Genomic DNA, 15,725 nt, shown 5'->3' on the forward strand with positions numbered 1-15,725 from the left:
AAGGCGAGGTGCTCATGTTAAATACATCAGGTAACAGTGGCGTCCATTTTCCCCGTGGAGGACAACAGTTTTGGAAGAACAAAAACAAACAATGTTTATGACAAAACATTTTACAAAGACTGAGTGAGGAAGAGGAGGACGTGGGGTTAAAACTTGACTGCTCAAGTTTTGGGTGACCCAAGAGGACGGGACAAACCACTCCTACGGGACCCAGAGGGGAGGGAGACGACGTAAAATAACGGATGGCCGTTAGACGGACTCTCCAACTCTGCAACCGAGTTGCACCACCGGCGGACCAATGGAAATTCAGGGTCACGACGCAAGCTAACATTAGCGGTGCAGCAAAAATGGCAGCAATATCAGATCTATCCAGCCGTACAGTTTAGATCCAGATTCCAGCTCAGACGAGGAAAACAAAGACGTTCATGGATCCGTTTGTCTGCAGGTGGATGATCAGAATGGAGCAGAGCCGGGAGACTTTGGCCTGCCGTTGTAGGTCCTACATCACAAATAGAATCTTTTTCAAACTTCATTTTTTTCATCTGCTCCTGATTCAAATCATTTTTAATAAATAAAAACTCAGAAATGCAAATTTAATCTTAATTTTCTTTATAAATGTCCTCCATTACGAGAAAAACACCACAAGAACACGTTAAAAACACTGTTTTCTTCAGAGTGGGCCTTCAATAGACATTTATCTCTGCAGACCTAAATATCCTTGTAAAGAAGTAAGACATTGCTGATAAAGTGTAGGTACTGTGAGTTTGACCATATTTATCTAAACTAAATAACAAATCCTTTTTGCTCTAAAGAAAAACATTACTTTTCATTTTCTGGTCGCAGCATTTGGTAACCGACATGTTCAGGTCTGCTTCTATCTCTGGTTTCTGAGGATCACTCATGGGATTTGTAGTTTTTCTGACCTGATGCTGTTTGGCAGCTTTGAGATGAGACGAAGCTTCTTCTCTTTGGTTTCCCACTTCCTGTTGGAGCTCCTCCTCTTTCTGGGTACGTTTGTGTTTCACATCTGTCAGTGCCTGCTGCTCCAGCAGAACGCGTTTCAGCTCTGAATTATAAAAACAGATTTTTAGAAACGGATCAAAACCTGGTCAAACATGCCAATAGTGGGGTTACCTGCTCGCTGCATGCTAAGCTCCGCCTTCAACGCAGCCAGTCTTCGCTCTTCCTCCCTGCTCTGAGCTTCTCGCTGCTTCTCCTGAAAGAACCCGGTTTCTGATTTTGAGCGAGTAGGTGTGTGGAAGCAGAGTTCTTCCTTCACATTAGAAATCTGCTGGTCAGGGGTTGTGATCTTACCTGACAGGTGAGTGAGTCCAGACGCCTCTGAGCCTCCTGGCAGTCTGAGAGCACGTCAGCGAGTCTGCACACAGACAGACATGAAACTTGCTCAGAGCTTCCTGTTCGGATCCAGGTGTTCTCCTCACCTGTCTGCTGCTGCGTCAGTCTTCCTGTTTAGCTGTTGGAGCTCCTCATTTCTCCTCCTCAGCATCTCTTCCAACTCCACCAGAGCCCGCTGCTGCTTTTGCCTCCTCTCCGTCAGCTGCTGCTCCTCGTCCTGAAGCGTCCTGCAGGTCAGGTCACACCCTGAGGTCACAGCATGAGGTCACATGATCGCCTCCTGAGGTCAGACTGTGTGGGGTACCTAAGGTGCTCGGCAGCCTCCAGCAGACAGGTGGCGCTGTCCTCAACTCTGTGCTGCAGCTCAGCAGCCTGGAGGCGGTGCAGATGGGTAAATGAAGCGGTCTGCGTGTCAGCCCGTGTGCACGTGTCTGTGTACCTGGTCTCTGGTGGCGTGCACGCAGCGCTGAGCTTCCAGCAGCCGCCGGTCGGCTTCTCGCAGCTCGGCTCGCCTCTTCAGCAGCGTTTTCTCCACACACTCCACCTCATCGCAGACCTGCATCACACTCCTGCACAAACACACTGTTCCTGCCTCTACTTCTGTGACGTGCGCTGTTCTCTGACAGAAGCTACAGCGACCTGAAAGGGCAGGAGAGCCAACAGTTACCCATGTCGTCGGTGCCGCTGGTCTGAGTTTTCCAGTCTGAGCTTCTTATTCTTCTTCTTGGCTCGTCTTTCTGTGTCTTCTTCCTCACACCTGTCGGCGCACACCTGCTGACAGACACACCCACTCCGGGTTTTTCCTTGAAACATTGACTTTCGGTCAAAAGAATCATTTTCAGAACTAAACCAAAGCAAATCTCAGATATACAAACATGAAACCGAGTGGATGAAAGCACCGACACGTCTGAACGGGTAAACTCGGACGTCCACCTCCAGATTCTGAGTGGGACGAAGCTTGAAGCTCTGTTGGGTTCAGATATTAGACAGCCCACCTGCCAATTGAAAATCTTGTCCCTAAAAATGATCAAATTTCAGCCTCTGCAGCCAAGAGAGCGACTCCAGCCTCTTGGACATGGAACGCCCTCACTTGCACAGACTCCTGCCTCACAGGCAGGAGTCTGTGTGGGACGCTGAGCATTAGGACAGCAGGCAGCCTGACGGTCCAGGTTCCCTTACTAAGGGCCGTCCTCTCCCTGGACGGGCCAAGCGGAGGGTCGGTTTGCATTTCCAACAGCATGTCAAACCTGTTTCCAGTCCATGTTGAACTCTAGCAGCGATCACTGGAACACTGAACATCTACGGGTTTCCAGGGACCAGAGGGAGTCTGGTTTGGATTTAGAATTCCATCTCTGTTTTTATGCAGATGATGTTGTTCTGTTGGCTTCATTGAACCAGGGCCTTCAACGTGCACCAGGTGGTCTGGACTCCAGTGTGAAGAGGGTGGAATGAGAAAAGCTTGGAAGTCGGAGGCCATGGTTCTAGATCGTGGAGCGGGACAGAATGGGTGCAGCAGCTGCAGACCACATCAGTCTGTTGTAGTCAAAGGAGCAGAGCTGAAAGGCAAAATCGCTTTGGGGACGAATGGATGTTCCTCCCTTCCCCTACGGTCCTGACTTCACTAAACAACAATCGAACCTTCAGGAAAAACGTTTATTAATCTGGGCAGCTGATGATGAGTGGGGGGGGGGGGCAGAAGCGGAACCACCTGGAAATGTCTGTGACACCTTTGAGGAAATAAAGAAACAACAGGAACACGATGCACAGGATGTGAGCATAGAGCTGTGAGCATAGAACTGCACTCGTTACACTTCCTTTGCTTAAGTTCCAGTCTGACCCCGCCCCCCACCGATAGACACTAATCATCTGTTTTCTTTGTGACAATAATGATTTAAAACACCTCAGCTTTGCTGACTTTACTGACTGATGCTGCGTGTCGCGCGTCAACATCACCTCTGCCTCCTCTCAAATGCTCAACGCTCGTCTAGAAATGTGCTCATAAACCAAACCAGGGGTGTCCACATCCAGGCCTAGAGGGCCGGCCTCCTGCTGCTTTTCAACAAATCAACAAATCAACTATGAACTCGACGCTCCAGATGCAAGTTCTCAGCCTGATGATGGCTACATGGAAGCACTGACTGCAGATCTCATCATGTATGGAAGACACAGTTGAGGATTAGAGATCAGGTTTATTTTTGTAAGAAAACATCGGTAATCCCGTCTCCATGTCTGACTTTCCCGTCTGCTGCTGTAGTGGCGCCTGAATGACGCGTTCAAACTTTATCATTAAGTTTAGGAGGAAATCAGTCAGATGCTCCTCAATTTTAGATTTAGAAAAAAAATTTAGATCGCGTCCATTGACTTAACTGGACGCCCCTGGCGTGCAATTGGCGATGGGTGTAACGCAGCTTCAGGCTTGAAAACACGCATGTGTGTTTTTCACACGGCTGCTGGTGTTAAAGCTGAAGAAAAGGCAGCTGTGAATTGTGAGGGTTACTTCTTCCATCTTCTTGTGAATCTTTCTTTTCTGCTTTGACTGTTTAGCTCAGAAAGAGGAGACAGCAGTTCTTGCAGGACTCGGGTGGATGCTGTGGTGTAGTGTGAGCACCTGAGTCTGCAGCAGCTCCATCCTGTAGTTCAGAGCTCTCAGCTGCTCCGTGGTGCATGTCAGCCGCTCTGCTGTCAGCTGATCAGCATCACTCATGGACCTCCTGAGCTGCCGTACTTTCCTGTTGAGGTGGCCGATGCTCCTCCGGTGGTCATCGCCCAGCGAGTCCAGCTGAAGAGCAGACAGCAGAGGCGTGAGGCAGAGCGCCGCTCCACTGCGTCCCTCAGGCGGCTGACATCAGACCTGCTGCCGCAGAACGTCCCGCTCCTGCTGGACGGCCCGAAGTTCAGCACGACTCCGCTCCAGCTCCGCCTCCTAATGGACCAACATCCACCGGGGGCAGTTTCAGAGATCTGATTGTCTGCAGATTCTAAAACGTCCTGCAGGGGAACTCAAACTCCGCTACGTATCACAGTTTAGCATCAAACCAGAAAAATACTTCAATCCATGAGAACTAAACGTGAAGCCAACTGCAATTCCAAAAATCTTTTCTCCCCTAAAGTTCAGCTTTTCAGTTCAGCAGGTGTGGATTCAGTTTTGTTGAGTTTACCTGTTCCTGTTTGGAGTTCTCATTGGACTGATGTGATGCTACTTCCTGGTTTAGTGAGGATCTGAACTGAAGCTGCCTTTACTGAGTCTAGACAGCGGTTTCACCTGAACGCCTGAATAATTCTCTCCAGGTCGGATTCATACAGAATAGATTCTGACTACGTTTTTAGAAGGTAAAGTTTAAGTCCGAGTCCATGATTACGTTAAGATCTCGAACTTGACTCGTCATCCGGTTGACAGACAAGTCAAGTGATAAAACACAGCATGTTTTATCACCTGCTGTGACTGAAATGTCAATCTGAGAGTCATCCACTGTTATGATACAGAAATGCAGCAAAATCAATGACTTAGTGGATGCATGTATGTTTTAGATCAAACAAAAAAAAGTCCCAGGATGGACCCCTGGGGAACACCTCAAGCACAGTTTCTAATGTCAACAAAGTGATTCCTGTGTTCAAGCTGGGACTTAAACCATTCCAGGGGGGTAGAGACGCCCAGCCGGTCCTCTGTTGTCTATAAAACCAAACGCAGATTCTTCAACACTTCATGCTGTTCACACTGAACAAGCAAGAAGGGTCTTCTTCTTCTTTTCTTTTTCTACAGTTTCATGTCTGCCCCAAAGTTGGAAGAGGCTTGGTGCAAAATGTGGAAGTGGTGCAAATCACGTAAATCTTGCTTGAGACTTTTTCTTTGACAGCTCTACTCCGATATGATAAACTCTTGGCATTGTATCATTTTGACCGTGCACAAAGTGCAACTATTACTTTCTAATGATCAATTTTTAAACAGTTGGTACTTCTGTCAAGTAAAAGCGACAAGAGAAAGTGCTGAGGTTTGTTGAGTGCAGACAGGTCCATCTACTGGACAAACATGGAGAACGTGGACCTGTGTGAGCCTCTGCTCCAGCTGCCTGTAGCGTCCCTCAGCGTCCTCCAGGTGGAGCCGCAGAGTCTGGTTTTCAGACTGCAGACTGTCCACTTGCTGCTGTGAGGACTGAGCCTGAAACACACAAACACACAACACTCACACACTAGATGTTCACACCCACAACGGTCAAACGCACAACTTTCATACAATGTTCACACCCACAACATTCACAAGCACAGCTTTCACACACAGCATTTACACGCACAACGTTCACAAACACAAAAACATTAACAATACATTTACACACAACATTCACACGGACAAAGTCCACATGAATCACATTCTCACACACAAATATCAGACAGTTATTTTACTTTCATTCAAATGAATTCAATTAAGTAGGTGTAACTTTGGTGCTGCTGTTAGAGTGGCACTGCAAGGAATTGTGGGATATCATTCCCCTTGCCTGTCTGGACGGATTTGGGTTTAAGTGTGGGTTTTTGACCAAATGTGTTTAGTTGTTTAGCTGTTTTACTGTGTTTTGCTGAGTTATTTGTCCTTTTATGTTTAATTCTTTCTGCACCATGAGTGAGAGGGAGGAAGAGGATCATAAGTTTATTTAGCTCCCCTAGTGCTCAGGGGTGTAATGTTGAAGTCAGCGAAAGGGTACATGACAGTATGTTTCATACTGCAAATCCATTTTGTTTCATTCATTTTATTGTTATAGGCTCAAACTCAGACATACGAGAGTTCACAATGTACAATAAATTGAGATGGAAAAATATTTAATTGAATTATGTAAATTTGAGTTGTATAAACAATAATTGAGTTGGATCGACATAAGAAATTTAGTTGAATAAATTTAACTCAATTACTTGTTACCAATAGAAGTAATTCATGTAACATAGTCCAGCAGATGAGCTTCATCAGATGGAGTTGGGGGACGGCTGGGGGCGCGAGACAAGCCAGAGGTTGGATTAGGGCTGCACAATTTAACCCTTGTGCTATCCTAGGCACTTTAACATTAGGAGTTGGGTCATCTAGACCCACTAGACAGTGCGCTGTACCTTTTTTCTTCAATGATTTGTGATCTTCACTGGTGTCCATGGATTACATGAAATCTTTCCACCTTTATCCACCTTTGTCATGGTAGGGAGAACACCTCAATGGAAGGGGGGGGGGGGGTCATCTAAGATAGCACAAGGGCTAGGGGACTGCAGTGCAACAGCGTGTCCTGAACATGAAGTGAAACTCATTGATCTTCACTGGTGTCCATGGATTTTCAAACTCAGTGAAAATGAGTTTGAAACCCCTACACAATGTTCACACACACACCATGCTGACACAAACTATGTGCTCACACATAACATTCACACATATGACATTCAAAAATAACCTTTACACACACAATGTTCACACACACAACGTTCACAAACATAACATTAACATAAAATGTTCACAAGCTCAATGTTCACACAAATACACAAAACATTCACACAGACCACATGTAACCCTTGTGCCATCTTAGATGACCCCCCCTTCCATTGACGTGTTCTCCCTACCATGACAAAGGTGGATAAATGTGGAAAGATTTCATGTAATCCACGGACACCAGTGAAGATCACAAATCATTGAAGAAAAAAGGTTCAGAGCACTGTCTAGTGGGTCTAGATGACCCCACTCCCAACGTTAAAGTGCCTAGGATAGCACAAGGGTTAAACACAACGTTCCCACAGACAATGTTAAAATGGACCACGTTCGCACACACAATGTTCAAACACATACTATTCTCTTAAACAACCTTCACACGCACAACATTTACACATACGTTTACTTGCAGAACGTTCACAGACACCACATTAACACACACAATGTTGACAACCACTACGTTCACATGCACAGCGTTGACACATCCAACGTTCGCACAAACATCCTTCTCAGAGACATTCAGGATCTCGATTAGGAAAAGCAAAAGCAAAAACACAGTGACTGATTCATGAAGCAAAAGCTGAAACTCACGACTGACAGCTGCGTGTTCCAAAACACTTGGAGAATGCGGGCATCGATCCCGCTACCTCTCGCATGCTAAGCGAGCGCTCTACCATTTGAGCTAATTCCCCAGCTGGAGCACCCCATCCCCCACTTTTCCATCACATCACTGCAGTCTGGGCAGACCACTTCCCATGGAGCAGTTCAGGCAGCAGACATCGGATCCTATCCGACAAATTAGGAAAGGCAAAAGCAAAAACACAGTAGGACTGAAGGATGAAACAAAAGCTAAAGCTAAGAAGCATGTTTCAAAACACTTTGGGGAATGCGGGCATTGATCCTGCTACCCCTCACATTCTTTTCCTCAAAGTTTTTTTTAAAGTTTGTTTAAAATTAATACAAAATAGAGAAGTTGATATAAATTGAGGATTTTGCAATACCACTTTGACCACTTGTGACGGTTAGAAGTTGGGCGATAAGTGAAACACACTTCCCGCACATAATACCTGTAACCCTTGTGCTATCCTAGGCACTTTAACATTGGGAGTGGGGTCATCTAGACCCACCAGACAGTGCGCTGAACCTTTTTTCTTCAAGATTTCATGGATTACATGAAATCTTTCCACCTTTATCCACCTTTGTCATGGTCGGGAGAACACGTCAATGTAAGGGTGGGGTCATCTAAGATAGCACAAGGGCTAGGGGACTACAGTACAACAGTGTGTCCTGAACATGAAAACACACAACACAGCTTCTCCCCTAGGATACCTTGATTTTTGTCCCGGTGGTAAACTTCGTCCCAATAATCTAGTGTGTATTCAAGCTAAGGTCCTCACCAGGATATAAGTACAAACACAGATAACATTCACACACACAAACACACAAGGCCCATACAAACATTCACACAGAATGTTTACAGGCACAATGTTCACACACATAAACACAACGTTCACACGTACACACAAATTGACCCTTGTGCTATCCTAGGCACTTTAACATTGGAAGTGTGGTCATCTAGACCCACTAGAAAGAACTGTCTAGTGGGTCTAGATGACCCAACTCCCAATGTTAAAGTGCCTAGGATAGCACAAGGGTTACACACACACATTCTTTGCGGACACAAAGGTCACTTCCACAACATTTGCATGCACAAAGTTCACACAACATTCACACACAATGTTCACATGCAGAACATTCACAAGGACAGTTTTCATGCACACAGGGCTTACACGTACAACGATCAGATTCACCACTTTTACTTCCAGAATGTTACACACACGCACAAGGTTCAACACGCAGCGTTCACACAAGTAATGTTCAAACAGACACATGACTTTCACTCAAAGCGTTCAAATGAACAAGCTTACCAAGCACAGCTTTTATACACACAGTATTCACACCCATAACATTTACACACACAATGTTGACACATACAAGGTCAACCCACATACCATTTCTGTCAGAGAGATCCAGATTATCAATAAGAAAAAGCAAAAGCAAAAACACAGTGACTGATTCATGAAACAAAAGCCGAACCCAAGCAGTGTGTTCCAAAACACTTGGAGAATGCGGGCATCGATCCCGCTACCTCTCGCATGCTAAGCGAGCGCTCTACCATTTGAGCTAATTCCCCACCTGGGGTACCCCAACCCCCACTTTTTGTTGACTTCACTGCAGTCTGGACAATTAGCAGGTCAGACAGCAAACATCGGATCCTATCCTTCAAATAAGGAAAGGCAAAAGCAAAAATACACAGTGTGGTTAACTCATGATACAAAAGCTGAAGCTAAGCAGCATCAAAACACTTGGAGAGTGCAGGCATTGATCCCCCTAACTCTCACATGCTTTTCCTCAAAGTATTTTTCAAAGTTTGTTTAAAATTAATACAAAGTAAAGATTTTGATATAAATTTTGCAATACCCTTTTTGACCACTAGTGGGGGTTGGAGGTTAGAGGCACACAACGTTATCACACATTCACACATAACACACATAACATTTACACGCACAAAGTTTACACACAACGTTCATACAAATAACACTAACACAGAATGGTCACTCGTACAATCTTCACACATATAAGATAAGATAAGATATTACTATTAATCATGGACTCTGACCTAAACTTTAACAGCCATATCAAGTCAGTAACATCAGCGGCATTTTACCATCTGAAAAACATTGCCAAAATCAAAAACATAGTGTCAAAGCCAGACCTGGAGATACTTATTCATGCATTTGTCTCCAGTAGGTTAGACTACTGTAACGGCCTGCTCATCTGCCTCTCCAAACGAGGTGTAAAACAGCTTCAGTACATCCAGAATGCTGCTGCTCGAGTCCTGACCAGAACCAGGAAGTATGATCACATTAGTCCTGTGCTCAGGTCTCTGCACTGGCTCCCTGTACCTCAAAGAATAGACTTCAAAGCAGCTCTGCTTGTGTACAAGTCTCTCCATGGCCGAGCACCAAAGTACATCTCTGACATGTTAGTGCCATATGAACCATCTCGTACTCTGAGGACCTCAGGGGCCGGCCTCCTGTTGATTCCCAGAGTCAGAACTAAACAAGGGGAATCAGCGTTTCAATATTCTGCAGCTAAAATCTGGAACAGCCTCCCTGAAGTCGTAAGACAGGCCTCTTCTGTGTTCATGTTCAAATCTAGACTTAAAACATTTCTGTTTAGCCGTGTATATGACTGAAAGGTCCTATCTGCGGTTTTCTTTCCTTCCCTTCCTTTATTTTTAAATCATTTTTCAAATTTTTTCTTTTCTTTTAAAGTAAATTTTACGTTGATTATTTCAATGATGTATTGTGATTTTAATGCATTTTTCTGTTTTGTGAAGCACCTTGAATTACTTTGTGTATGAATTGTGCTATACAAATAAACTTGCCTTGCCTTGCCTACTTTATTAGTCCCACGATGGGGAAATTTCCTTTTTTTTATTTTTTTGTAACACTAACACAGAATGTTCACTCGCACAATGTTCACACATATAACACTAAGACAGAATGCTCACATGCACACACAATGTATTTGTATTTCCAACTTTTTTTCCCATCTCTCCCTATTCGATTTTAAGTTCCACACTCATAAATTGAACACATACAACCTTCACACAAAAAACATTCCTACACACAATGTTCACACACTACGTTGACACAAACAATGTTCATATATACAAAGTTTCCATGGACAACATTCGCAAACACAGCATACCCACCCATGAAATTCACAATGTTCACACACATACACACAATGTTCATACACCCAACATTTACCTGCAAAATGTTGACACACACAACATTCACACAGTTAATGTCCACATGCATAACATTCACACACGCAATGTTTACACACATAAAGTCAACCCACACACCATTTCTGTAAGAGACATCCAGAATTTCAATTTGGAAAGGGAAAAGCAAAAACACAGTGTGACTGACTCATGAAACGAATACCGATGGTAAGCAGCATGTTTCAAAAAAATTAGAGAATGCGGGCATCGATCCCGCTACCTCTCACATGCTTTTCCTCAAAGTGTTTTTGAGTTTTTTTATTAATAAATACAAAATAAAGATTTTAATATAAATTAAGGATTTTTCAATACCACTTTTGGCCACTATTCCCAAAAAGTCTCTTCCTGGAGACATATGAGAAGATGAGAGGGGAGGGCTTTTAGGTCATTCTGAAGCTAGTGGCAAGCTGATCCCCGCGGAGACCTCAATTTTTGTCCCCGCTGTAAACTTGGTCCCCATAAGCATGTGTGTATCCACGATAAGGTCCTCACAGGAATATAAGTACAAACAGATAACATTCACACACACACAATGTTCACACACACAACTTACACTCAGAATGTTTACAGGCACAATATTCACACACATGCACACAACATTCACACACAATGTTCACACACAACGTTCTCATACACAACATTCACACCATGTTTACAGAAATTCACAAACGTACTGTGGAATTCACACACACCACGTTGATGCACAAAACATTAACACTCACCATGTTGACACAAACAACGTTCACACACGTAAAGTTCACACATTTATTTACACAAATTTTTACATGCACAATGTTCACAGATAAACATACAACGTTCAAACTCAACATTTATTCAGACCAGATTCACACACAATGTTCACATTGACCATGTTCACAAACACAATGTTCACACACACAACATTCACATGCACAAAGTTCACAGATAGCGTTCAAGCCAACAATGTTTAAACACATAACGTTCACATGCACAACATTCACGCACACAACATTCACACACAAGACATTCACACACACAACATTTACAGGGATAGCTTTCACGCACACAGTGCCCACACGTAAAACGTTCACACACACACAACATTCACACGTAATTTTTACACAAGCAACATTGCCACACACAACATTCACTCACACAATGTTCAAACATTGTACGTTGTCACACAACGTAGACAAACAGACATTCACAAATAACATTTACATACACAAAGTTTATACACACAAAACATTCACATACATAACATTAACAAAAATATTTCACACATTCAATGTGGACACATACAAGATCAACCCACATTCCATTTCTGTCAGAGAGATCCAGAATCTGGATTCTGAAAGGCAGAAGCACAAACACTGTGTGACTGATTCATGAAACAAAAGCTGAAACTCACGCCTGACAGCTGCGTGTTCCAAAACATTTGGAGAATGCGGGCATCGATCCCGCTACCTCTCGCATGCTAAGCGAGCGCTCTACCATTTGAGCTAATTCCCCTGCTGGACAGCCCCAACCCCCACTTTCCGTTTACATAATGCCTCGTTTCCACTGTGTGGGCGTGTGCTAAGCGCATTCTACCATTGAAGCTCCTTCCCCCACAGGGCAGGCCCAACCCCCACTTCCTATGAGCTCACTGCAGTCTGAGCACACCACTTTTCACATGAAGCCGTTCATACTGCAGGCATGGGATCCTGTTCATTTGGCTCTTACTTTCACTTTGTACGTTATTCTTTTGATTGTATTTGTCTCACAATACTGTGACACTTTAGTCTTTTGTCAAGCTTTATTTGATTTTTTCTGCAGTTAACTTAGCACAGCAATAAATGTTTTTTTCTACCAAACTGTAGCTTTTTTAAAAAAAATAATTCTTCACCTCTTCATAATGCTTAGAAGCAACATCCTTTTTATTTTAGCTCCAACAGAACTTCTTCAGTAAATAAGTTCTTCCCTGTATTTGTATTTCCAACTTTTTTTCCATCTCTCCCTTTTTGATTTCAAGATTCACACCCGTAAATTGAACACATACGTTAACACAAACATTCACGCAAACAACCTTCACACGTACAACATTCCTACAAACAATGTTCACACTACGTTGACACAAACAATGTTCACATGTACAAAGTTCAGATGCACAATATTCACACAGACAGCATTCACACCCATAAAATTCCCACACACAACGTTAACACACACACATTTCCCACGCACACGTTCACACACATAACATTCACATAAATAACGTACACACAGAATGTTATCAGGCACAATGTTTACACACATACACACAATGTGCACAAACCTAACATTTCCCCACACAAAATTCTCACAAAAAACATTTACCTGCACAATGTTTTAACACACATAACATTAACAGAGAATGTTCACACGCATCACATTTATACACACAATGTATACACACAAAACATACACACGCCAATTATTGAAACAAACGAGGTTCACACACACAACATTCACTTAGATAATTTTCACATGCATAACATTCCAACACACACACACACACACACACACACACACACACGCACACACACACACACACACACAATATTTGCACATGTGAAGTCAACCCCCACTCTGTAAGAGACATTCGGCAGAATCTCAATTAGGAAAAGCAAAAGCAAAAACACAGTGTGACTGACTCATGAAACAGAAGCTAAAGTGAACCAGCATGTTCCACAACACTTGGAGAATGTGGGGATAGATCAGGCTAGTTCTCACATGCTTTTCCTCAAAGTATTTTTCAAAGTTTGTTTAAAATTAATACAAAATGAAGATGTTGATATAAATCAAGGATTTTGAAATACCACTTTTGACCACTAGTCCCTAAAAAGTCTATTCCTGGGACATGCAAAGAAAATGAGAGGGGAGGGCTATTAGGTCATTCTGAAGTTAGTGGTAAGCTTCTCCCCATGGAGACCTCAGTTTTTGTCCCCGCGGTAAACTTGGTCCCCATAAGCCTGTGTGTATTCAAGATAAGGTCCTCACTGAAATATAAGTACAAATACAGATAACATACACACATAATGTTCACACACACAGCTTTCACACAGAATGTTCACAGGCACAATGTTCACACACCAACAGACAACGTTCAAAAACCCAACGTTCTCACACCCAACATTCACACAGGTTTACACACTTTATGTAATATTTACACACAACACATTGACGCACACAACGTTCCCACTCACTATGTTGACACAAACAACTTTCAAAGATATAACGTTCACCCATTTAATTTTTTGCACAGAATGTTCGCACGCACAATGTTCACACGTAAACACAAAATATTCAAACACAACATTCACACTGACCACGTTCACACACAAATTGTTTACATGGACTACGTTCACACACACAATGTTCACACGAGCAACATTCACACAGCGGTCAAACAAACAATGGTATAACAAATGACATTCACATGCACAATGTTCTCACACACCGCTCACACGTACAAAGTTAACATCTACGATTCTCACATGCAGAAATGTTAACACACACACAGGTTAATGCGGACAACATTTACACGGACCACGTTTACACAAACTACGTGCACGCACAAATTTCACACATATAACACTAACACAGAATGGTAACACACACAATTTTCACACACAAATCTTTGACACATATAACACTAACACAAAATGTTAACATGTCCAATTTTCACACACACAAAAGGTTCACACACACAATGTTTACACAAGCAACATTGACACAAAACAACATCATACACAAAAAGTTCACACATACTAAGTAAGCACACAACATTCACAAACATGACATCCACATGCACAAAGTTCACACACACAACATTCACACACAAAACATTAACAAAGAATGTTGACACGCTGACACACAAGATCAACCCACATTCCATTTCTGTCAGAGAGATCCAGAATCTGGATTCTGAAAGGCAGAAGCACTAACACTGTGTGACTGATTCATGAAACAAAAGCTGAAACTCACGCCTGACAGCTGCGTGTTCCAAAACACTTGGAGAATGCGGGCATCGATCCCGCTACCTCTCGCATGCTAAGCGAGCGCTCTACCATTTGAGCTAATTCCCCTGCTGGACAGCCACAACCCCCACCTATCCATAATGTACTGCCTCGTTTCCACTGTGTGGGCGTGTGCTAAGCGCATTCTACCATTGAAGCTTATTCCCTGACTGGGGCAGACCCAACCCCCACTTCCTATGAGCTCACTGCAGTCAGAGCACACCACTTTTCACATGAAGCCGTTCATACTGCAGACATGGGTTCCTGTTACTTTGGCTCTCACTTTCACTTTGTATGCTAATATTTTGATTGTATTTGTCTCACAATACTATGACACTTTAGTCTTCTGTCAAGCTTTATTAGAATTTCTGTAGTGACTTAGCGCAGCAATAAATGTTGTTTTTTCCACCAAACTGTAGCTTTTGTTAAAATTATAAATCTTCATCTTTTCATAATGCTTAGAAGCAACATCCTTTTTATTTGAGCTCTAACGGAACTTCTTCAGTAAATAAGTTCTTCCCTGTATTTGTATTTCCTACTTTTTTTTCCATCTCTCCCTTTTTGATTTCAAGATTCACACCCATAAATTGAACACATATAACCTTCACACGTACAGCATTCCTACTCACAATGTTCACACACTATGTTGACACGCACAATGTTCACAAATACAAAGTTCAGATGGACAACATTCGCACACACAGCATTCACACCCATGAAATTCACAATGTTTACACACATACACACAACGTTCATACACCCAACATTTACCCGCACAATGTTGACACACACAACATTCACACAGATATTGTTCACATGCATAACATTCACACACTCAATGTTGACACACGTGAAGTCAACCCAGACACCATTTCTGTAAGACATATCCAGAATTTCAATTTGGAAAGGGAAAAGCAAAAACACAGTGTTACTGACTCATTAAACATATACCGATGGTAAGCAGCGTGTTCCAAAACACTTGGAGAATGCGGGCTTCGATCAGGCTACCTCTCACATGCTTTTCCTCAAAGTGTTTTTTAGT

General features: G+C 43.1%; 1 protein-coding gene and 4 non-coding genes across 5 annotated transcripts in view; all 5 read right to left on the reverse strand.

The window, feature by feature from the left end:
• Positions 1 to 15,725, reverse strand: part of LOC101172418 (centriolin) — a 42,318-nt gene that overhangs the window by 945 nt on the left and 25,648 nt on the right. Inside the window, exons 4-13 of the mRNA XM_011479714.3 lie at positions 5,399 to 5,512; positions 4,208 to 4,279; positions 3,965 to 4,135; positions 2,024 to 2,127; positions 1,796 to 1,925; positions 1,661 to 1,728; positions 1,443 to 1,583; positions 1,315 to 1,378; positions 1,135 to 1,216; positions 924 to 1,066 (exon numbers count right to left, since the gene is read on the reverse strand). Coding sequence (XP_011478016.1) covers positions 924 to 1,066; positions 1,135 to 1,216; positions 1,315 to 1,378; positions 1,443 to 1,583; positions 1,661 to 1,728; positions 1,796 to 1,925; positions 2,024 to 2,127; positions 3,965 to 4,135; positions 4,208 to 4,279; positions 5,399 to 5,512 — 1,089 coding nt within the window. The remainder of the gene's footprint in view (positions 1 to 923; positions 1,067 to 1,134; positions 1,217 to 1,314; positions 1,379 to 1,442; positions 1,584 to 1,660; positions 1,729 to 1,795; positions 1,926 to 2,023; positions 2,128 to 3,964; positions 4,136 to 4,207; positions 4,280 to 5,398; positions 5,513 to 15,725) is intronic.
• On the reverse strand, positions 7,428 to 7,500 carry trnaa-agc. The gene has a single exon. It is a non-coding gene; the product is annotated as a tRNA-Ala (tRNA).
• Positions 8,930 to 9,002, reverse strand: trnaa-agc. The gene has a single exon. It is a non-coding gene; the product is annotated as a tRNA-Ala (tRNA).
• On the reverse strand, positions 12,083 to 12,155 carry trnaa-agc. Its single transcript has one exon. It is a non-coding gene; the product is annotated as a tRNA-Ala (tRNA).
• On the reverse strand, positions 14,680 to 14,752 carry trnaa-agc. The gene has a single exon. It is a non-coding gene; the product is annotated as a tRNA-Ala (tRNA).

Source organism: Oryzias latipes, chromosome 9 (assembly GCF_002234675.1).
Source record: "Oryzias latipes chromosome 9, ASM223467v1".
NCBI lineage: Eukaryota > Metazoa > Chordata > Actinopteri > Beloniformes > Adrianichthyidae > Oryzias > Oryzias latipes.